The following is a 25,092-nucleotide window of genomic DNA, read 5'->3' on the forward strand; positions in this document are numbered from 1 at the left end:
TTGTACTTTTTCTGGTTTTCATGTGTCCAGGAGGTTGATAGTACTTCATTAGAACCCTGGTGTGGTTGTTATGAGCAATTATGTATTACCTTTGTATTTGGGGTTTCTTCCTTCTAGTATAATCATAATACCTGATAATCATGTTTTGGGGGGGGGATCATGGCACTTCATCTTTATCTCAATTACTGCCACACCCGGAGTTGCCCGAGTTGTTCCCTATGTTCGTTCATGCCACGCCCCCGAGTTGCCTGAGTTGGCCATTTTGAAAATAAAAATAAAATAAAAATTATCGCGATCACGAAATTGCATGTTTAACCCCCATACCAACCCCATCTTTCAAACATGGCAGCCATGTTTGTTTACATATGAAGAAAACATAATGGCTGCTATCTCATGAATGCCTGAACGGATTTCTAGGCATGGGCGTGCATGATCTGTGCACTATGAATTACATGGAAGTCTATGGAGACTGGGGGCATCCTGGAACTTCAAAGAGATTTTCAAAAAGCAGCGAATGAGTTAATAGGTCGCACTCTGGAGCCCTGGTTGTAACCTCTGTCTGTGTCTGCAAATGAATGGCCAAGACAATTAATTTGCACTGACCTGTTCTGACATCACAATGATGCAAATTGCATTCATTCAAGCACATGGGGCTCCGTGGAAAAATGCTCTACCTGTGTATGTACACCCACTTCTCAAATATATACCTAGTCCACATCGGGGATAAAAAATATTCTCAAGAGTTTTCAAAGGTTAGTGAAAAATCACACCCAATGTGAAGTGAGCGGTGGTCGTGCTTCCATAACGTCTTCAGACTAGGATATAGGTCCAAGGAATATCTACAAGGAACAGACAACACCCGGAAGTTGGCACGCCGGGTGGCCACTTTTGGGTGGCGGAAGTGACGAAGTGCTCATAGACGCTAATGTTAATTTTGGGTGGCCAAAGTGTCATGGCGGCGTCCCATGGAGCCTGAAATGACGAAAATGACGTTGGTGTCCGTTCCTTCTTTGATCTTCCTTGTATAGGTCTAGGATGTAATTCACCCTTTGTTAGCCTTCTGGTTGGTCCCTGACTGACCAACCAGGAGGCTCTATCTGCCTTGTCCCGCCCTGGTTCCACCTTTTTTATGTTGAATTTGCCAAAACATAATTTTTGGAGAAATAAAAACATTTAAAAACATGCTGAGTCATTATACTGCCACTGAGCAGCTCCATTTTACTGAAACCAAGTTTGAAATGAGAATTGAATACACAGAATAACAATATGAAGCAACTGAATTAAAATGGTAGTGGATGGAGTGTCCCACCGAATGTCCCACCAAGACACAGCAACCAATGGGTGTGAAGAGGGGTGGGACAACGGGGCGGGACTTCACAAAGGGTGAATTGGTGATGTAATACAGGATACACACACACACACACACACACATTGCTATGGCAAAACGCTGAGGAAAAGGTGGCTACAGACACACGCACAGCCATATGGAGAGGTTAACCACCGCTCAAAAACTCTCTGAATGCTGTCAGGAGCAGGATAGATGATGTTTTAACTCTGGCAGTTAAAGAGATTTAATCTCTGACTGTACCTCGTGCCAGGTGAGTCTACTCTATACAGTAAGGACCTGGTCCTTTGAAGTCTTCCCAGTTGTTGATACGGTCGGCAGCATTTCGACCACATAGGGTGACTATTAGCTTGGAGTAAGCACAGCGGCTGTAGGGCACGTGAGGCTCAAAGAGTGATCTGTGTGGGGGGTCAAGTATCTCATACACAAACCCACAAACGCATCCTCAATGTGAATCGGCTTAATGTGCCTGGAAGCTTCCACAAGGTTTCTGGGCAGGTCCAAGGACAAAACGTAGGCCATTCCCAACGCATATGGTGGAAAATGAGACTCGGAGAAAACACCAACAGGTAGGTAATGTTTGCCGGTTGGGTCTCTCGAAACAGGCCAAAATCCATAAACAACATAGCCGGTCAGGTAATTGACCGCGGGAGCTTTCAGCAGCATTTCAACCAAGTCAGGCAGGTTGAGGAATGTGTCCGAGTTGATCTTCATGGCGTACGAGGCATTGGCGCAGCGCGAGTCAAGCCACTCCAACATTAACATGGTCTTCACTGTAAGGTTGGCATAGGAGTCCACAAAGTTGGCCTGCAGCACGTCGCGGTGGTGCCGGCTTTCTTCAAGCACGTCCCGCTGGACCCGCTCGGCTCCTTCTCCGGCCGGCAGGCCAAGCAGGAAGAATAGGCTCACAGTCTGGCCCGACACGGGGCGCCGGGTCTGACTCCCCCACGTCTTGCGGATGACGTCGCGGTCGGCCCTGTTGCGAGGGTTTACCGGGACAATCAGGACCGTGAAAGGCTTCTGCTGTCGACACGTCGCCGGCTCGTCCACGACGAAGCTGTAGTTATGGGGATACTCCACAATGTATGGTGGTCCGTTTGGAACCTCCGCTGACCTCTCTCCAACATTGGCATTCACCACTTTCACGTAGCAGTAAAAACACAAAGTACCTATCACAACCAGTATGATAATAGAAGCTGAAACAGCAAGGGAAAGACAGGTTTTAGTCCACCTCCTGTTCTTACTCCCATCTCTCAAGCTGTCTGCTCTCGCTTGTCCCGCTCTTGGGTTTCCTGCATGTTAAAGACCAAAAGCTGGTATGTGGCCTTAAACCTTTTCACCAGTCTTGAAGATTGAATCTTGCAGATGCTACTGAAATCTATATGGATGAACTACTGCATGTATCACTGAGCACCTGATCATCTGGCCTTTATATTATCATCAGATACAGTGACTGATGAAGTCATTATGGGTCATCATACCTTTTTTGGTGTTACACACACGCACAAATGAATGCGTGCACATGCACTCAAGACTCAAGATGCACTTTAGTGCTACCAAATGTGGAACAGTGAGTGAAGGGTGGGTCTGAATATAAATATTCACTAATGTTCTGTTCATTAGATGTACCTAAGACAGACCCAATATAACTCATTTTGAGTATCAGTAACATTGACATATCGCTTTATTCAACTGCGCCTTTTTAGAAGCACTACATTACATTAAGGTCAATTGTGAGACCATTATACCATCACACACACTCCCTGGATGCCAATTCAGAACCTCTGCCCCACATTTCTGTAAATTTGTCCACAAATCATGCAGATCGGTAGACAGTATCTCTACAGTCATGTGATCAACATGGATCTGTCCCGATTTTCCGTATTCCATCCTAATTGGCTACAATTGGCTTACAAAGTTTGCAGGATTCCTCTGTTTTGAACAAAATGCCTCAAATCATGAACACAGCGTGCAATCAGAAGGGGCTTAGCCCCCACTAAGCCCCCCCACCCCACAAACCAAATTGTGATGAAAGATATTTAAGAAATAAATGAATGAAATATATATGAATATGTGAAAGACAATTGACTGACTTTTAAACCATCATACTTTTTATGCTGCAAAGCATCTTCAGCCTCACAAAATCCCAATCCGATCACCTACAGTCCTCATATTTCTGTCCAGTTATCCACACACCAAGAGAGTGAATCTGGTTTGTCATATTAGTACTATATTCAGTATTGTTTGTTGCCAAAATTAATTAGCCCCTTCTCTAAAAAAGCCAGCTCCCCCATAGCCCCCCCCCCCCCCCCCCCCAGTCACAATTCTCTGGAGCCGCCGCTGCATGCAATCTTGGTGAAATCAAGTCAGCCTCATGGTGGCGCTATAACAGGCCAATTTGTGTTTTTACCTTTAACTCCACCGATAAGTGGTAAACCTTTTATGTGCACTCCCTAGGGGCTAAGGATAAACTTTTGCCCTGCATTTTTCACATTTCCCTTTTACTATTACTCCATCAGACTTTCTCCAACAATCACGTAAATCAGTACACAGTACACAAATCCGTCTGATATTTCATATTCCATCCTAATTGGCTACTATTGGCTTCCAAAGTTTGCAGTGTTGTATAAAGTACTGGAAACCCATACTTAAGTAAAAGTACCGATATTCCACTTGAAAGTTAATCAAGTAAAAGTAAAAGTCACCGATAATATTATTACTTAAGTAAAAGTATGAAAGTAGCTCTCATTAAATGTACTTAAGTATCAAAAGTACATAGTGTTAAAATGTACTTAAGTATAAAAGTAAAAGTAAAAAGTACAAGTACAAGTACAAGTAAAAGTACAAAAAATATTTTCAAAATGCCTACAAAAAATTAAGACCAAAAATTGACAATTCTCAAAGTGTTTTATTATTAATAGGTTCAGGTTGGAACATTCAGTGACCCCTTGATACCAGGGGCACAAGCACACACCTACAGTAAGAACAAAACATTATAGCACTGGGGCACCAAGTTCCCCAAAGCTATTTGAGATGTTTATAGATTAGACTCTTTACACACCTGCTTCCGAATAATTAATTATATAATTCCAGTTCACTGCGCATATTATGTAGGTGACAGGTCATTTCAATTAAGATCTCACTCCAGTCTGCGCTTTTTCTGAAAAGAGTCAAGCAGCTCCCTATAGTTTAAACTAGGCTATAAAATGACACAATAGGCTATAGAATGGATCTTCAGACAAGAAGTTAATTGTGAATGAAAACGTAGGCCTGTGCTTTCTTATTGTCACCTCAAAGTAAACGCTGGATTATTATTTCTTCAAATTGACTGGATTCAACCTGGATCACACAAGTAATGAGGTAACATCCAGCATATGCGTGTGAGCCATACTTTATGCGTTGGCGCATGCTTAAAAAGAACAGATCTAACTAACAGGATGCTATAGCTTGCAGATCTGTTCTTTTTTAGATCTTTTTTTATCTGTTATCTTTTTTAACCATGAGTTCTGCACCGCACACGATGACATCTTACTGCCGTCCCAAAAACAACGTGAAGAGTTTGACTCATGCATGCACACCTGACAGCAAGAGAGCAAAAAGAGAGAGAGAAAAAAAAATCCTAATCCTTGAAAGAAAAGCCAAGACATTTCTGTGTTGTGGTCGTTTGGATGGAAGATGTGCGCGCAGTTCTCTCATCCTCCTCCCGACCCGTGTTATACACAAGACGGTGACCTTACTTTTATTTGTGACAGTATTTGTGTCAAAACAAACAATGATCACCGTGTTCGGAGAGCGACCCCTGGAGTCACCGCACAAGATGGGTCACCAGTTTCCATGTAGTGCCGCAACGCAGCGCCGTCTCACAGGGAGAAGAGATGATACAGTATGAGACAGACTGTTATGATATTAAGATTTTCGATTTGTAGCGAGTAACGAGGTGTCCAATTTTAATGTAGCAGAGTAAAAGTACGATTTTTTCCTTTTAAATGTAACTAAGTAAAAGTAAAAGTTCAGGGTTGAAAAAATATAAATAAAAGTACAAATTCTCAAAATTTGTACTTAAGTACAGTAACGAAGTACTTGTACTTCGTTACTTTACAACACTGAAAGTTTGCAGGATTGATCAGTTTTTTAACAAAATGCCTCAAATTATCAAAGCATCTTGCGATTACCGTGAAATTTGCTACCCATATTCCCACTAGGTCAAGGAACAAATGCTACCCTTTTCACATTGGCCTGTTATAGCGCCACCAGCAGGTAGACTTTAGCAAAACGCATTTTTGGAACACAATGCCTCGAATCACGCATGCAGTGTCCGATTGCCATGAAAGGTCTAGGATTGTCGAAGAACACATGCCAACCTTTTTACATTGGCCTATTATAGCGCCACCAGGACGCCCCTGCCCTGGTGGAGACCTGTGCTCGGTAGAGCACTGCTTCTAGTTTTATTTGCGTTACAAATTGCTCCTTTCAAATCCTTGAACTGAAGTCATGCCAGAGTGATACCTCGCAGCCCCTCGGAGCTGGCAGCCACCGTATGTTGATAGACCGCTTGGTCCTGCCCTGCCCGCTCAGTGGCTCTAGCAGGGACGTGCTGGGCCCCTGATTCAGCCCGGGAAAAAGAGTTGGAGAGGCCCTCATTTATTTTATTTTTTTTATATATATTTCGTCGTTGTCGGTTGGAAACCTTATATGTCCAAAACCGTTTGTTTTGTATTTATCATTTTAAAAATGATTTCAACAAGTGAAAACAGCCGATCTACAAGCACACAACGCCTCGCACCGCGAGGCGTTGTGTGCTTGTAGATCTGCTGTTTTCACTACTTTTGTGCAACGGCCTTGTATGATGAAGCAGGGCTTTGCTTTGCGAAAAAATGTATACATTTGAAACTTGGAGATACAAGGTTTCTGCCCGACAGTGATGATTTACTTTGTTGGCCGCACAGCCACCAAAATGGAACGAAGGCCGACATTTTATTTTTAATTTTTTCCTAATGGCCGGCCTGGACCGGCCGGGAATGAACCGGCCGTTCGGGAGTTGTCCCGCTTTTCCCAATGGCCAGCACGTCCCTGGGCTCTAGGCCAGCGGCACAGTGCAAGGCAGGGCTATCATTCAGAACTGGTGCCAAGGCCTTATTCAGCCTATTTGAGGCTCCACATCAATTAAAACTTAATGTAACGAGGGGACAAAAAGCAAATGCTGACGGATCAGTTCGTGTGATCACCGGACCGGAGTGAGTCGGCGCTTTCTGACAATGTGCTACTCTGATTGGATGGCATTCTGGTTGGACGGGGAGGGGAAAGGGGAGGGGGTGAATGGAGATTTCTTTTTTATTAATCTCCCATCAGGCTCTCAGACAGAGGAGTCTGTTTGGCTGCATCAACAGAAACCACCACTACCCTCCTTTTTCCTTTTCTTCTTATCTTAATCCTTATTAGTTCCTTTCCGTCCAAAACAAGGCCAAAGGACCCGAGCGTCATCATCAGCACGCATAATAATACATTCAAACAACAGAGGGGCAACTGTCAGTAGTCATCAATGGTGTATTGTCCAGGGGGAAAACAGGGCCAGGGCCAACGCTTGTAGATTGGTATCAAATGTAGCGCGGCTCGCTCCGAGTTCAACAGCTGGCTATTGGAATGGTGTTTGAAGGATTGAGTAACCTTGAGCTGCTCCGATACGCCCAACACAGTGATGCTATTATAGAAGGTGGAGGGGGCTTTAGCCCTGCCCCGCGATGGCTTTCAGATGTGCCATAACAACCAAGGTATTGAGCGCTCCCCCCCCCTAACCTATTCAGAACGGGTACACATTATTGTGTATCATTTTATGCTTTAACTATTGAAAAATAGCAGATATACAAGCTCACAGCGCGGCACCGAGTGCCGCGCTGCGAGCTTGTAGATCTGCTATTTTTGAAAAATCGTGAAAATTAGAATTCTGACCCGATTCTATGAGTGTCTTTTGAATCCTTCTGAGGTTTTTTGAAAAACCCTATGTTTCTATGTCAGCAATCTGGCCAGCCATCGTCAAAGAAAAGGTCCTTTCACTTAAATGGAGCTCAGTTAGTCTGTTCTTGAGAGAGGGTCAGTGGTTCTCAAACCTTTTCATGTGAAGGACCCCCAAAATAATATGTATTTGGCCACGGACCCCCATCTCAAAATACTTAGTTCCAGGGACCCCCCCAGAAGCAAAATTTGAGTTACAAACGTTCGCTTTAAAAATACATATATTCAAAGATTTGCACTTCATTTTCATGACTTTTTCAAAAATAGCAGATCTACAAGCTCACAGCGCGGCACTCGGTGCCGCGCTGTGAGCTTGTATATCTGCTATTTTTCAATAGTTAAAGCATTCAATAATCCTAGGCCTAAATGGGTTCTAAACGAGCGCAAGAGAATAAAGGGAAGCAACTCATTATCCCTCCATCTTCTGTGAACAATCATCTCCTCCGCTCTTCTGGACAGAGTTTATATTCTCTCTCTCTTGCTCTGTCATTCTTTCTATTCTCCCCTCTTTATTCTTTCCCCTCGTTGTTTCCATCAGTGCATTTTTGGTCTTGAAGAAGCTTCCGTTTTTCCCACACTCTCCCCTGTCACACTGGTGGACCGCAAAAATGCAGGACAGTGGAGAGTGTGAGGGGGCTCAGGAATTCCACATGCCGAGGGTAAACACGGCAACTGCCAGGAACACACACACACGCACGCGCACACACACACACGCGCGCGCACACACACACACACACACACGCGCACACGCACACGCACACGCACACGTATATACACACACACACACACGCACGCACGCACGCACGCACACGCGCGCACACACACACACACGCGCACACACACACACACGCGCACGCACAGGAGCAAACACTGCACCTAGCCAGCTGCCCTAACCCAGTGGTTCTCAAACTTTTAAAATGTAAGGTCTTCCCTTAACTCTGACAGTGTACAAAATGGAACCAAATGAACCCGTCAGGGTTCATTTGGTTCCGTTTGTACACTGTCAGAGTTACAGACTTGTAAGGGTCAATTTAGACCCCCATGAAGGAACCTATAGAGTAGAGTTCTCAAATTCGGCCCGAACCCGACCCTACCCGACCCGACCCGACGTCATCGGGCCGAGCCGGGCCCAAGAATTATAATAATTAGTCGGGCCGGGCCGGGCTCCGGGCTCCGTCACTCAAGCAACAGAGAACAGGCGCATATGTCTGTCTGCCTGTCTTCAGCGCAGCACTGAAACCTGCCTAAGTTCCTAACCAATGGACCAAGGATAATCGGTGACGCATACGGAAGTATAGTCTATCAGTCTCATAGAGCAGTCTGGTTGTTGTGATGACGTCACAATCGAAACCTTTGGATATACGGAAGTCTGTCACAGGCAGCGAGTCAGCGTTAGCTCTGTGTGATCGAGCGGCTACGATGAAAGTTTGGAGCTGCATGTTAAATTAAAAGGCAGCAGGCAGTTTTACAAGTTTGTAATAAGTTATAAATCCAAGAAAAGTACATTCAAAGCGGAACCAACCTGGATATTATTGACAAGGACTTAAGAGGATTGTATTAACAACAACATCAACATGACCAACCTAAAAGCACCATACGTTGACATCCTCTTACCTTAGAGACGATCATCTCGGCTGGTAAGATATTATTAATTCCATTATGCTTTCTGGTTAATCAAGTGTCCTTTGCTGCTGCTGTGTGCATTTATATTAAAGGGTTTACAGCCGCAGCGCGCCGCTTATTACGTGCCTAAGTTGTATATGTTTAAGCATGGTGATCAGGTGGTGTCGCGCACTAAACAACAGATCTGCAAGCCCAGAATGCAAGCTAGATGAACACGTTTTGGGTTTATAGATCTGCCGAGCCTGCGTTTGATGCGTGACCGTTGAAAGGACGAAACATAAATCACGCAGGCAGCGACAACGGCAGGGAGAGAGAGGATGAGAGCTGTATGATTGAGATTGACTGTTGACAACAACAGGGATTTAACGTTAGCACATTTTGTGCAGAACCTTGCATGTTTCATGAACAATTTAACATGTGAAGTTGCCATTTCGCCAACTATTATATGTCCGTTCTCTCACTGTTGTAATTTGAGGCACTGGCGCTGCCAGCTGCCTACTGGCGACGTTTTCTCTCTCTCTCTCTCTCTCTCTCTCTCTCTCTCTCTCTCTCTCTCTCTCTCTCTCTCTCTCTCTCTCTCTCTCTCTCGGGCTTTCGGGTTTTCGGGCCGAAAATGATGATAATTGTTAGGGTCGGGCCGGGCTTCGGGTCGGCCCACTCGGGCCCAGTTAGGGCCGGGCCTTAATTTTCAGGCCCGTTGAGAACTCTACTATAGAGTCCCTGAAATCCACTTTGAGAACCACTGCCCTAACCTACTGTATCCTACAACCCCTATACCTCGCACCCCAGCCCCTGTTAACTCCGTCCCACAGATAGACATTTCCGAGCGCATGGTGTTGACAGACCACGGTGCACTGGTCCCGTGTCCTCCGCTGCTCTCCGGGCCTGACCGACCACATCATCAAAGCTTAGACACAGACACAGACACACAAACACACACGCGCGCACACACACAGTAAGTTAAGCTGTCAAACGGGGAGGCAATACACCAGTGGTTCTCCAAGTGGATTCCAGTGACTCTGTGGGTTCCTTTAGGGGGGGTCTAAATTGACCCATAGAAGTCTGTAACTCTGACAGTGTACAAATTTGGTTCCATGTTGTACACTGTCAGAGTTAAGGGGAGACCTTCATATTTCAAAGTTTGAGAAACACTGCAATGCACCAAACTAGAAATGCAGTTCCTACAAGTTTGAACGAAATTTTTAGCAAAAAAAAAAAAAGGAAAAAAAAGTGGAACTAGTAGGTTGCCAAAGAAAGTGGCAGAATATAAATATAATTGAGGACTAGTGTGCTCGCTAAAGCGAGCCCACAATCAACTCACACCTAAGAACACATCCCCACACCCACTCCGCCCTACACACACACACACAGACTTCTGTGTCGCTCCCATCCCGTGCTGTACTCTCACACTGAAAGTGCACAAGCAGCAGTCCAGTCCACCATTGCAGCCATGTGCTTTAAACAAACAAGCAGCTCCTATCACTGAGGTTTGCTATTGTTGTGTAATTTGGCCAGATGTCGGCTAATAAAGTCATACTGCAGGCGTGGGAAACAGCTGGCAGTTTGGACTCCTATTCGGACCCTATTCTTGTTTTTTTCTCCTTCTTAATATCCCCCCTTTCTCAATTCTTTTTATTTTTCCCTTTCTCTGCTCTTCAGCTAATCTCCAAACCAAACAGGCTTTAAACGGCGCTCAGGGCCCAGGGCCCTGCCGTTGAACCGCATTCTGTTTACGGTTCAAGCAGAAATCAGGCCTGTGATGAAGTTGTTTACTGAATAGGCAGATACAGCCCGCAGCCAAGAGGCTGGGACCACTCCGCTTCCACACGTATTCTAACTCTCATTACCCTGAGCCATTTCCTCTCTCCTAGCCTCGCTGATGCAGTGGACCTCGTTTCACCCCGACTGGCAGCTCTACAATCGATGCCCCCCTCCTCCCCCCGCAAAATTAGCATCACTTAACGCATTTAGGCCTAGAATTATTGAATGCTTTAACTATTGAAAAATAGCAGATCTACAAGCTCGCAGCACGGCACTCAGTGCCACGCTGCGAGCTTGTAGATCTGCTATTTTTTGAAAAATCATGAAGATTTGTCCAAATCTTTGAATATATCTATATTTTTAAAGGGAACATTTGCAACTCAAATATTTGCTTCTGGGGGGTCCCTGATACAATATTTTGAGATGGGGGTCCATGGCCAAATACATATCATTTTGAGGGTCCTTCACATGAAAAGGTTTGAGCACCGCCGACATAGAAACATATCTTTTTCAAAAAACCTTCAGAAGGATTCAGAAGACACTTATAGAATCGGGTCAGAATTGCAAAAATAGCAGATCTACAAGCTCGCAGCCCGGCACTCGGTGCCGCGCTGTGAGCTTGTATATCTGCTATTTTTTTAATAGCTAAAGCATAAAATGATGACAGAATAATGCGCACCCACCCGGGCTAACTGGGTTAATATCGCACAAATTAGACGATGGATTAGACCTTCAGCTGTGCTGGATTTAAGTAATGGAAAATAAACGTTTTTGTGGCATGCAAATGGACTGTGTCATCCTGCAGTGCTGGTCCTTACTTGCTGAGGCGCTGCGTCGCCGTCTTCCTGACCGGGCCCTCTCGGCCGCCGCTGGGCGGCTTCGGGGTGAGGACGGGGCCAACGGGACCCTGGCCCCCCTGCATGCTGGAGTTGTGGCGGACGGGGTGGCCGGCTGGAGGCATGGTGGATGAACCAGTGGCAGCACGAGGATCTGGCAACAGGGCCTAGGAAGAAGAGGGAGGGGGGATGACGACTTGGGTTATTCATAGGGATGGGACGATACGTGATATTATCATTGATCGTGATAAGAAACACTCACGATAATCGTATTGTGGAGATTTAATTTATTGGGGACTGCCCATAAGTCCGAAGGTTCATTAGTCCGAAGGTTCATTAGTCCGAATTTAGTTAGGGTTACTGAGGTCAGGGTTAGGGTTAGAGTTAGCCATAGTATTCTTAACAAATTCGGACTAATGAACCTGCGGACTAATGAACCTTCGGCCTAATGCCATGGCACCAATTTATTGTGATATCGTCCGCCGTGATGCACTGGGATCAATTCACCTTTTATTTGTTCGAGCTGCATATCCGGTACCACTTAAACCCTCTATAACTGGTAAAAGGTACTTATAATATATGTACTTGATACAGTCTTTTCACTCTCTATCAGATGTCTTTGCCAAAAAATAGCCGATCTACAAGCTCACAACGCGTCACGTTGTGACGCGTTGTGAGCTTGTAGATCTGCTATTTTTTTGGCAAATGTTCCGCCCCAGGACAATGGATTTTGATTAGCGTGATAATATCGTAAATCGCGATTTCTTCTGTCACAATAATCGTGATATGAAATGTTCATATTGTCCCATCCCTAGTTGTTAAAAAAATTATAATAATCACAGAAAGCTAAAATTGGAACATTTTATGTCTCTCTCTCCCACCAGAGAGAGATAACTCAGTAATGTCCAGCTACCACGGTGGTGCAGTCGGTAGTGCGGTCGCCTCACAGCTAGAAGGTCCTGGGAGAGGGCCTTTCTGTGTGGAGTTTGTTCTCTATGTTCTCACCGTGTCTCCTAGGGTTGATACGCTCACAAAAACATGCAGTAATACTGGTCTCAATAATGCCTCCCCCTGGCCAGCCGGGGCGCCTGATGGAGGGGAAAGGAACTGGTTGGAATAACGTGTTCCTTCCACACGCTATGTCCAACCGGGGGAATCTTCCCCCTCTCAGGTGAAAAGAAGCAGCTTGGACTCCTCATTTATAGGAGGAAGCATGAGGTCAGTCTGTTGCTCTCCCCATGCAGGTTGGCAGAGGGAGTCTAGTGCCCAGGGTTACATTAGGCAATGTATACAAATCCAGTGCTTCAAATCACTTTATTGACATTGTCAACCAGTAGATGTCTTACCTAACACAACGGGTCAAAATGTCTCAGGGAGGTCACCTCCAACCAGATGTGCTACTGTACTTATACCGTAGGGACCTATTAACATACCGGGGGCAGACCTCCATTCAGAAACACCCCCACTTAGAAACATCCCCAATTCCCCATTCAGAAATACCCACACTGAGGTTAGGGTTAAGGTTAGGTTTAGGTGACACCTCCGTTTAGAATAATGGAAGTCAATCTTTCTGAATGGCACTACCACAGTGCCTCTAAAACTATTACATGCAAAGCACCCCCAAAATGTATATGTATTTGGCCACGGACCCCCATCTGAGTGAAAACGTGTTGTGTCAGGGACCCCCAGAAGACAAGAAAATTATTCAAAATCTTCCCTTCGCATCGCTGATCCATATAGGGAGATCACTGTATTGGTTCTCTGCAGATGTACAAGCTTGCAGTGCGTCACAAAGTGATGCGTCAATGAGCTTGTACATCTGATATTTTTGAATAGCCAATGTACAGAAAATATGGATAAAGTGGTTAAAATGATTGTGCCCTACCATCCATGTCCCGGATAGTATAGCTTTTCAGAAATACAGCATCATTCTGGCACTCCGGTCAACGCAGAGTGCAATAAAAATATATGTTTGCAGCTTCCCAAGTGTCCTGTGGTCAGCCAAGGCAGATGGTAACACTTTTGGTAACAGTATGAGGTAGCTTTGCATCCAAGGAAAATAATGATATAGAGGCAGGCCACAGGAACACAGGTAGAATTAGACACCCATACCTCTTTTCACAATGCAAGATACTTTACTACTTGATTCAAAAGTTAGGCTGTGCCTTTAACAGACAGGCACATGCATATCGTCGTTGTCGGGTGGAAACCTTGCATCTCCAAGTTTCAAATTTGTATGTTTTTTTCCGCAAAGTAAAGCCCTGCTTCATCATACAAGGCCGTCGCACAAAAGTAGTGAAAACAGCAGATCTACAAGCTCACAACACCTCACACCCGCGAGGCGTTGTGTGCTTGTAGATCGGCTGTTTTCACTAGTTTAAATAATTTTTAAAATGATAAATGAAAAACGAAGGTTTTGGACATACAAGGTTTTCACCTGACAACGACAATAATGCGTGCACACTGCACAGACACCAACACACACAGACACGTGCACACACACAGTCATCATCTATGTGGAATTCACTGTTTATACAGTTACAATAAAATGTATCAATGAGTGTAGTGTTGTAGCAATTGGCTACAATTTGCACTCAACTCCCATACCAAAATAGGAAACGGGAAGAGCCATTAAATTTGGAATGGGGCTACACATGGGAAAAAATGTCTGTCCCAGGTCATTAAGGTGAAATATCAAAGACCCCAACATGAAATACTGGAGCACACAAAAAATCATTAGAAGAAAAGAAACACCAAAAACAAACTCTGTCTACATAATATCAGAATTTGGCAGTTGAAAAAATAAATTCTTCACATTATTACATGTTTAGACAAGATTACTCTTCAAAGAAGTGGGGGGAGGGGTAGCCTTTTCTTGACATGTATTTCCTAACATAATATTTAAGAGCTTCCATTCACCAGGTCCCCGCCATTCTGCGGAATGCTGCGCGTGCATTCCTTCCACATCTCACGCTTGTGCCATTTTCTCTGCCACTTTATCCCGTTAAAACCGGGAAAGCGTCTGTGCGACCACTTTACAGGAGGACTTCACCACTTTTCAACCTGTCTTCATATAATAGGTCCTCAATAATGTTCATGATAAAATAGCACAATTCTTTTCTACTCTGGGTCTCATAGGAGAGCTGTGGGCGGGTCAAATCCATCCACCAGTGACATCATCAATGGGGAATCCAAGCTAATAGAAACTGCAGGCTTTCTATTCCTGAAAAGTTGCAATGTTAGAGTGGAAACCATTGTTCTCACGATAATAAAAAACTTTTTTTTTTCTGTCAAACAATGATGTCACTGGTGGTTGACAGCTCTCCTATGAGACCCAGACTGAGTAGAAAAAATTGTGCTATTCTATCATGAACATTAGTGAGGACCTATTATATGAAGACAGGTTGAAAAGTGGTGAAATCATCCTTTAACCTAGATACAGTATATGAGCTCATAGCTTGTAGATCTGCAATTTTTGAAAAAAATCAAGGAAATTTGTGCAATCTTTGAATATATATATATCAAACATATAATTTTCAGAATGTCTGTCTGTCTGTCTGTCCGTCCGTCCGTCCGTCCGTCCGTCTGTCTGAGTGTCCGTCTGTAACAGTGTTTCTCCTCAGTGGCTGGAGCAATTGATCTGAAATCGCATCACCATTAGCATATGAACACACCTGACATAACTGTGAAGCCCGTTTGTCACTTTCACAAATCGTATGCTGTATATTAGCATTTTTATGGTGTATCTATATCTATTCTGCATCTAGCTTGAGGCATATCTATTCTGCATCTAGCATGAGGCAACATGTTTAACCAGCTCTGTGTGTGTGTGTGTGTGTGTGTGTGTGTGTGTGTGTGTGTGTGTGTGTGTGTGTATGTGTGTGTGTGGGCGGGCGGGCGGGGGGGGGGGGGGGGGGGGGTCTGTTGTCTGGCCCTGTTACAGATTTTGTCCAAAAATCATGCAGATCGGTACACAGTATCTCTGTAGCCATTAAACGAAACGGGTATTTCTTACATTGATGCTCCTACATATTATCATGCAAGCACCAGTTAAAGTTACTTTCCATCCCTCATATACTGTGTGCACGAGTGCACACCCCATAACCCACACACTGCACATCATTTCAGAGCTCATATCTTTGAACGGGTAAGGACTAGTATATATATCTTTCTCAGCCTGAACGCACATATACGCATTATTGCGCAAGACTGGCCCAGCCTGGTCGCACATATACGCACTAGGTGATTAAAAACGCAATAAATGATAATGATAAAAAAAAAAATATCGGCACACCTTTTTTATCACCAGACCGGCTTACCCAACATATCGGCACACCCCATCTGCGTGCGAGGAGGAGGGGGAGGGCCCAGAGGGGGATGGGTGTTTTTTTGTCATGGACTTACTGTGTACACAGCAGCCACTAGCTTAGCAACATTGACGGAGCCGATTGAAACGAAAATGCTTGGAGTTACGGTACATACCGAGATCATTGATTGTGACCACATTGACGTGCACGAAACGCGCACGCGAAGCTTCCCGGGGGGGGGGGGAAGGCTCCGCCAAATCGCCACTTTATTCCAATGGGGAGCTAGAATCTTCGCTGGGTAAGTAAACATTAACCGACGAAAACAAAACAAAAAGAGACACGTGGGATGTGAAGATGTGCCGATGGCCTGAATGAATGAATGCACTCTAGATCATAATACAATAATAAAAAATCCCGGCTAATCTGAGGACAAGCCATTTTAGCGGAGACTGGGAAAGAGTTAAAGCAAACATTTCAAACTCAAATATTTGCTTCTGGAGATCCCCGTTTTCTTCCAGGGAATGATACATACTCAGAACCAGTCAGGATACAGGTAGACATGCGTTATGTCGAATGGATCCTCAGGTCTTATCGGCTTATATGTCTATCTGACCGGCTAATGGTTTGCCGGTTTCCACCGGCGGCGCGTCCTTTTCAAAAGGGGGAGGCCGGGCAGGCAGGCAGGCAGGCAGCGTGACAAGGGAATATCTGATGTAATTTTTTGTGTTGATAAATGAGAAGCTGGGTTTCCAGGTTGCAGCAGGGTCCGGAGCGGCGCTGCAGTGTGCAGTTTTGCGGGGGCCAGGAAGGGCACCTTTCTTTGGCTGCCAGGTGGCTCAGGGCCAAGTCTGTGGAGGAGCCGCGCAGTCTGCACCCAGTAACTGGAACAGGGGCCACAACGGCCGGAACAGCCCACTCTCTCTCTCTCTCTCACACACACACACACACACACATATTCGTCATTGTCAGGTGGAAACCCTGTATGTCCAAAACCGTTCGTTTTGTATTCATCGTTTTAAAAAACGATTTAAAGTAGTGAAAATAGCCGATCTACAAGCACACAACGCCTCGTGCCGCGAGGCGTTGTGTGCTTGTAGATCTGCTATATTCACTAGTCTTGTGCGACAGTCTTGTATGGTGAAGCAGGGCTTTGCTTTACGAAAAAAAAACGTACACATTTGAAACTTGGGAAGATACGAGGTTTCTACCCGACAGTGACGATACACACTCATCATCGTTTTTTTTTGCCGTTGGTTCGAAGCCAAATACGTGAATAAATTGTCCGAAAAGTGCAGGCGTGGCGGGACCCAGTGATGTGGAGCAGATTTATTTCAATGGAGTCCAAGGGAATAAAGAGCCCTCTATCATTGTGTCTTGTCTCATTACAGAGGAAAGGACCAACAAAGATGCACATTGTGCTGAGGCTCAGCATCACTACAGAGCCCTGGTTCTCAAACTTTTTTTGTCTCAGGGCACCCCTGTAGATAACTTTTTCATCCACGGCATCCTTGAATTACATTGTTACTTTACAGCACCTTGCATTTACAGTATATCAAACGTGTAAATCTTTACCCCTAAGATACGATATGTCACGTGGAAAACTTGAGAGAATATCTGTTTCCATTATAGGACAGATTGAAAATATTTTACACTTAAACCCCAGCATCCCTATTCTGGGGGGGACGTTCACCAAAAATAGCCGATCTTCAAGCTTGTAGATCTGCTATTTTTGGTGAAGAGACTTTGTGCACTGTAGCTGAAAACAATCGCAACAAGTACAATGCAATTTATGTCCATTTTACTAAGTATAAAGTGGTTAAACTGAAGTGCTATTGATCAATTCCAAATATTAGAGAAACTCTGCACTAGAGTCCTACATCCTAGCCAGGCAGCCGCAGAACCGTGACACATTAGATCAGTGATTTTCACCCCTTTTAATTCCAAGGAGCCCCAGTTCGATACGCATTAGTCCATGGAGCCCCTTTATACACAGGTTTTGTATCTCTGGGAAGTTACACTGTAAAATCCTCAGTTTATCAGCGTGATTTTAACTCCCAGAGTGTACAAATAACACTCTCGGAGTTACAGACCAGTAAAGGTCATAGTAGGCACAGCGGTGGTGTAGTCTTTTTAAGTCATAAAACTACAACATTACGCCATTACTCGCGGAGCTATCCACCGTGAACCCAGACACATCTCTCTGTTTTTACTTTCAGACAGATCGGCCCATCACCCCGTTCACTGATTGGTTGATCTAGACCAGTCAGTCACAGTGATAGCACCGTGACTGACTATGGTGGCCTCCACTTGTTTTCTCACTTTAGGTGGATTATAAATTTGCGGTGGTAGGCTCTTCACCGCAGACTCTGATAGAGGCTTCAGGGTCCATTTTGTATCTATCAACCAATCATTTAGATGGGGACCCCCTAGATCTCACTCAAGGACCACTGGGTGTCCCCCGGACCCCACGTTGAGAACCACTGAACCAGATAGATCTAGAGCAGCAGTTCTCAAAGTGGAACAAAGGCACGCTAGGGCAGTGGTTCACAACCTTTTCAGGCCGCGGCCCCCAAAACAATCCTATTTTAACTGGGGATCCCCCACCCTGACGAGCATAAGTGTTGAGGCATTACATTTGTATAACACGGTTCTATTTTGAAAATAGCAGATCTACATGCTCACAACGCCTGTCATTGTGAGCCGTTGTGAGCATGTAGATTGGCTATTTTCACAATTTCTGCCTCTAATATTTGACAGTTTGGCCGATGTTTAATTTGACATTTTAGAGCTATTAAAAAGTCCTTAAATGTGCAGATACCCTCTCTACACTTAAACTTTATATTGGTTTGTTTACTGTTGAGTGAGAAAACAATGTTGCACATTGCGGTAATCATCTGGGGACCCCCTAAAATAATTTGGGGCCCGACCCACAGGTGGAGAACCGCTGTGCTAGGGTACCGTGACACAAGTCCAGGGATGCCTCTGAATACTTGGATAATATTTGGAATTCACACTTCAGTAAACTCTCTATACTTCGTTAGACAGACCACCAAACGTACTCGCCAAAGATACACCAATCTACAAGGTCAAAACACAAATATTTTTCCAGTACTGGAAAGGTTTTGGAATTGATCAAGGGTCCTGGAAGGACCTGGAAAAAATAGCTATGCATTGTTTTTGGTTATTGATTTTGTAATAACCTCTGAAATGACAAATTAAACATTGTCCAAATTGTCAAATATTAGAGGCAGAAATTGTGAAAATAGCCGATTTACATGCCCACAACGCCTCGCAACATGAGGCGTTGTGAGCATGTAGATCTGCTATTTTCACAATAGAAACGTGTAATACAAAATTCCTCAACACTTAGTGCTCGTCATGGTGCTGGGGTCCCCAGTTAAAATATGATTATTTCGGGAGTCACAGCCTGAAAAGGTTGAGAACCACTGGCATACACTACCTGTCTTTGGGCATTACGCATAGGAGTAAGCGACTTGCTGAATTATTGTTATATTCTCCTGGAAATTGGGTTAAATATTCTGGAAAAGTTTTGGAAATTAATTGGTAAAGATATTTGGGAACCCTGTATTTATTACGTACCGCAATATGACATGAATGCAAGGTTCTATAAACTAAAGTAACAATGTCCAATGCCTTGGATGAAAAGGTTATTTACAGGGTTGACCCGAGTCAAAAACGTTTGAGAACCAATGATGTGGGGAGCGAAAGGGGAGATTTCAGGGAGGGTTTGTTGATTGGATGGTGACTCAATCGAGGCTAAAGTCAGCTTCCCATGATGTCACTAGACGGGATGTTTTGAATGGGTCCATCTCGGCGACCTACGTACAGCATGGGTCGTACTCGTAATGCGATTTCACGCAAATTTCACATAGGGAGAGACAGGGACGTGCAGAGAATGTTAGAGAGGCAGGGGCTGAAATTTCTAAAGGGGCCTTTTGGTGAAAATATCGAAAATAGCAGGCCTCCAAGCTCACAACACGTCGCAGCGGCTATTTTCGGGGCTTGGAGGTCGGCTATTTTCGGTACTTGATACCACACAAAACTAAACTAAACTTTCAACATAAGATGCTGCATTCAAGTTCAGGAGAGTCTGGACAGGGCAATTCTCTTGAACGCTGCCATCAGGTATGGCATGGAAAAGGGGGCATTTGCATTTCTTTCACCATAGTGAAAACGGCATTCATGGTCTGGAGAGGGCACTTTTTACAGACGGGTAAAAGGGCAGGGGCTCAAGCCCCCTTTGATGTCTACGTGTGCACGTGACTGGGGAGAGATACTCTTTTTTTTCCAGTGTCAGGTACTGAAGGATGATGGGAGATGCTTGCGAGCGCTATAGGTGAAACTTGGTTGAACCGTGCAGGGTCCAGGGAGCAGCCAACGGGAGGGGATGAGACGGAGGGGGATCACTTTCACAGTATGCCTTGCGTAAGCCAGACCGCCCCGGCCAAGAAAAATATCACCTCAACAGCATTAAGCCATTTAGATCGGGTGCGCATGATTGCGTGTTATTATTTTATGCTTTAACTATTGAAAAATAGCAGATCTATAAGCTCAAGCTTACTGAGCTTGTAGATCTGCTATTTTTGAAAAATCGGGAAAGTTTGAATTTTGACCCGATTTTGACCAGATTCTATAAGTGTGTTTCTATGTCAGAGGTGCTCAAACTTTTTCATGTGAAGGACCACCAATTGCAAAATTATATGTATTTGGCCACGGAAGCCCATCTCAAAATATTTAGTTCCAGTGACCACCCAGAAAGCAAAATTTGAGTTACAAATGTTCGCTTTAAAAATACATAGTAAAGTATATTCAAAGATTTATATTCAAAGATTTGCACAAACTTTCACAACTTTTTTCAAAAATAGCAGATCTACAAGCTCGCAGCGCGGCACTCGGTGCCGCGCTGTGAGCTTGTATATCTGCTGTTTTTCAATAGTTAAAGCATTAAAAAATTCGAGGACCAAACGGATTAATTAGGGCCAAACCTAGATCAGGAAAAAAACAATGACGTCGAGGGCAACTGCATTACTCAGGGCGGATGTAAGGAATGAGTGCGGCCCAGTAATGAAGCTTAAGTCCCACAGCGCACCCCTGCCTCGCGTTTCTCTCCATCCATATAGAGTGACTCGTCACGGCGATCAGCGCAAGACGAATAAACACGCTCTTCCTGTTCGGATCCCCTTTCAAAGCAAACCGACTGATGGACAGAGAGCCCTTTATCTCTCTTTCTTCCAAAAGTGAAAACAATACGGTGTCAAGTGACTTAAACTTTTCTGCCCCGCTAATCTCCCTCAGCAGCACAGGGCCAAATCACATCTTGGCCTGCTCGCGCGTGACTAAAGTGTTTCTCTGTTGCTACATGACTACAGTAGGGGAAAATCATGTCTCGACGGTTGTGTTTGTGTTGTAGCGGCGAACCATAAACAGAGCTCGCATCTGATATGAATGAAAAGTTGGTTAATGGATACGGAGGCCCCGATAGGACCACTTACGGGAAGGTCTCTCGATTACTCACCTTACGATAAATTAAAAGCCGAGCCGAGCCGTTTAGCAGAACAACGGGTTCTTTGGAGCAGTGTTTCTCAACCTTTTTTCTGCATGGGCACACTTTTCGTGTCCCAAGAATCCATGGGCACACCAACATAATACGGGGGTGCAAATATCGTCACTGTCGGGAAGAAACCTTGTATCTCCAAGTTTCAAATTTGTATGTTTCTTCGCAAAGTAAAGCCCTGCTTCATCATACAAGGCTGTCGCACAAGAGTAGTGAAAACAGCAGATCTACAAGCACACAACGCCTCGCACCGCGAGGCATTGTGTGCTTGTAGATCGGCTGTTTTTTTTTTAATAATTTTAAAAATGATAAATACAATACTGGCTTTCAAGCAGTTTCAAGGGGCACACTTGACCCTTCTCAGGGCCAGGGGCACACCAAAGGTCCCCAGGCACAGTGGTTGAGAAACACTTCTGTGGAGGGTAATTTCTTGCTCTCCAGGAACGGACGCTTGGTGAGTAGAGGACGTTCCTGAACGCTCACTGTTTTGTTCAGCCACTTACAGTCAACTAAAAGTCTTTAACTCTGTGAGTGTATAACATGAAACCAAATGGACCTGTATGGGTACATTTGGTTGAATTTGCACACTTGCCCGAGTTAAATTGAGACTATGGATTTTATCATGTTAGCACATGCTAACATGAAGGCTTTCCCCTTGATGTGGGAAAAGGTTTTTTTTAAATATTTTTCTCTCTTTTTGCACTGTTTTGGAAGGCACTGTATTTTTAACTAAAGGAAGATTTTGTACAGACAAAAATATGAGGGGTTTCCTGAGTCATAAATCAATGCTTCTCATAAGCTTTGCTCACTGTTTCTCATCCATTAAATCCTGGAATGAAGACAACAACAGAGACAGATGGAGAAATTGGAACATTTTACCACTTCCACTTGATCCTAATTAAAAGAAAACACAAAATGCCTTTTTTTAAAGGAGCAAACGGTATCAAGGCTGTATAAATTAAGGGCTGCATAAATTAAACTGTATACATGAGCTCTACTACAAAATACAGTTGCAATGTTGTGGTTTAGACACGCAGCTTCATCGTTAAGAGCAACACAACAGTGCTTAACGTGAATCCCATGGTTCTGTTGCGAGGATGAGGTGTGAAAATGTGATGTGACATACAGTAACACTTCCCAGTGTATTTTGGTTAAAATGTTAAAGCGCTATAGTTTATAATATTCTGATAGAAGTCATAGTATAGGGTGTTTGTTTAGTAACAGGAGTTTTGGTACAGCCTATCGTGTTATGGTTCAGCTTGTCCTTGTAGCAGCTAGTTTAACTATGGTTTGAGACCTGTGCTCCTCGGCAGAACTACCCCACCATCATGTGTTACATGATATCATGTACATTAAAGCATTAACCAACACCACCTAGAATATTGTCTCCAATCCGATATGCACAGCAGCCATATTACAGTACTTTCTTCACAGGTGTTACCATTACCAATGCTTCTGATTAAGGCTCCGTTCCATATAGTGTAGCACAGTGGTTGTTAAACGTTTTGATTTCAAGGACCACCATAACTCAGAGTGTACACATCGAACCAAACAGACCCATACGGGTCAATTTGGTTCAATTTGTACACTCTCAGCCATTTGTTTGACTAGAATGGAACAGAGTCCTAATTGGTATCATTGGTAACACCTGTGAAGGAAGTTAAAGGAACTAAGGAAGGGGCCCAGTTTCTTTACAATATGGCTGCTGTGCATGGAGCCCATTGCCTCGTCAATAATTGCCGATTGGTCCAGAATTCCACGGCAGCGCCACGGCACCCACTTTGAGAGACGCCGGCCCAGTGGTTACACTGACTGTATCTGATGGCCCAGTGGTTACACTGACTGTACCTGATGGCGGCTGCGGCTGTGGTCCAGGAGCTGGCGCGACAGGAGCCTCTGCTGCTGCAGCTGCTGGATGGCGAACTGCAGCTGGTAGCTGCCCTGCGTGGGCCGGTACTGCTGCTGCTGGGGGCTCACCCCCGTCGCCAGGCTGTAGGCGCTCTGCGTCTCCGCTTCCCACACGCCCTCGTCCTCCATCAGCTGCCTGTGGCTTTAATACAGAGTAGAGATGGGACGATATCAAAATGCCATGTCACGATTATTGTGACCAAAACAATTGCGATTTACGATATTATCGTGATAATCAAAATAACCCCAACATCCATTATCCTGTAGATCGGCTATATTTTTGGCAAAGACATTCGATAGAGAGTGAAAAAAAAAGACTGTATCAAGTAGGCTACGTATATTATAAGTACCTTTTACCAATTATAGAGGGTTTAAGTGGTACCGGATATGCAGCTCGGCAAATAAAAGGTGCATGACGGAGGACGATATCACGATAAATTAAATCTCCACAAGAGTGTTTTTTTTCCGCGATAAACGATAATATCGCTTATCGTTTCATCACTAAGACAGAGAGAGTAACAACAGGGAATTAGAGTCAGTGACTGTGCCTGGATGAAAGGAATTCAAGTTGGTTCAATCATGGCAATTGGGAAAGAACTATATTGTCACTGTCGGGTGGAAACCTACAGTAGTATAGTAAGTCCAAAACTGTTACTTTTCAGAAAACGTACGTTTTCGATCGATCCATTGTAGCCATCATTTAGTCACAGGCTTTTGTTACAGTACTTGTTACCTTTCATTGGTTGAATATTCATAAAACCCAAAGACACACTTTGACCGCTTTCAATTTCGCTTTCGAAATGTTCCAGAAAAAGTAAAAATCTACAAGTTCACAACAGGATTAATCTCTAAAGACTAAAGTTGAAATGATGGAGATACAAGGTTTCTGCCGCAACAGCAACTAATGTAAATGCACAATGTCAACATCTAGTATACTGTCGGAATACCCGACCGAGTAATTGGACGCAAGCCTATGATGTCAGTCATCTAATGACTAGGGATGGGACGATATGAAAATTTCATATCACGATTATTGTGACAAAAGAAATCGTGTTTTACGATATTATCGCGATAATCAAAATCCATTATCCTGGAGTTTTTGGCAAAGACATTTGATAAGAGTGAAAAAAGACTGTATCAAGTACGTATATTATAAGTACCTTTTACCAATTACAGAGGGTTTAAATGGTACCGGATATGCAGCTCGGCAAATAAAAGGTGAATTGATCCCAGTGCATGACGGAGGACGATATCACGATATATTAAATCTCCACGATACGATTATCGTGAGTGTTTTTTATCATGATAAACGATAATATTGCGTATAGTCCCATCCCAACTAATGACATCAGTATCCATTGTCAAATTCCTGGATGCCAGTCAGTGACGTACTGTCACAGTATTGAAGACACACAAAGACAGCCAGACATTCCTGGAATCTGTAGATAACAGAAACGCAAACTGCGATGGTAGCCGTTTATAGTGGTGAGAATTTGTTCAATGTCTTGGAATTGATTTGACTTATCAGTAGTCTCAGCATATGAAACAGGTTGGTTAATTTTTTGTCAAATGGGAAACAGAGACCCCATTATTCTGGAAAGGAAAAGAAGATGCCGTCATTTAACATGAAACTAAAATGATGAAATGTGTCTCAATAGTTTTATCAACTCCCGGGGAAAGAAACCGCACCAGCTTCAATCCCTCCAGCTCAGGTTTTTCGGCGTATGT

The 25,092-nt window shown here is 44.2% G+C and overlaps 2 protein-coding genes across 2 annotated transcripts in view; both read right to left on the reverse strand.

The window, feature by feature from the left end:
• The window catches only part of ttll5 (tubulin tyrosine ligase-like family, member 5), a gene marked incomplete at its 3' end in the record, with an annotated part of 145,156 nt that overhangs the window by 21,725 nt on the left and 98,339 nt on the right, over positions 1–25,092 (reverse strand). Inside the window, exons 30-31 of the mRNA XM_080750889.1 lie at positions 23,305–23,500; positions 11,557–11,741 (exon numbers count right to left, since the gene is read on the reverse strand). Coding sequence (XP_080607015.1) covers positions 11,557–11,741; positions 23,305–23,500 — 381 coding nt within the window. The remainder of the gene's footprint in view (positions 1–11,556; positions 11,742–23,304; positions 23,501–25,092) is intronic.
• LOC308305445 (beta-1,3-galactosyltransferase 5-like) lies at positions 1,691–10,834 on the reverse strand (the record flags this gene model as incomplete). The annotated part of the gene is made up of 3 exons (XM_080750242.1): positions 1,691–2,541; positions 9,755–9,862; positions 10,825–10,834. 3 exons carry the CDS (start codon positions 10,832–10,834, stop codon positions 1,691–1,693), a joined length of 969 nt encoding a protein of 322 aa, XP_080606368.1.

Source organism: Nannobrachium achirus (assembly GCF_963921795.1).
Source record: "Nannobrachium achirus genome assembly, chromosome: 20".
In the NCBI taxonomy this organism is placed as follows: Eukaryota; Metazoa; Chordata; class Actinopteri; order Myctophiformes; family Myctophidae; genus Nannobrachium; species Nannobrachium achirus.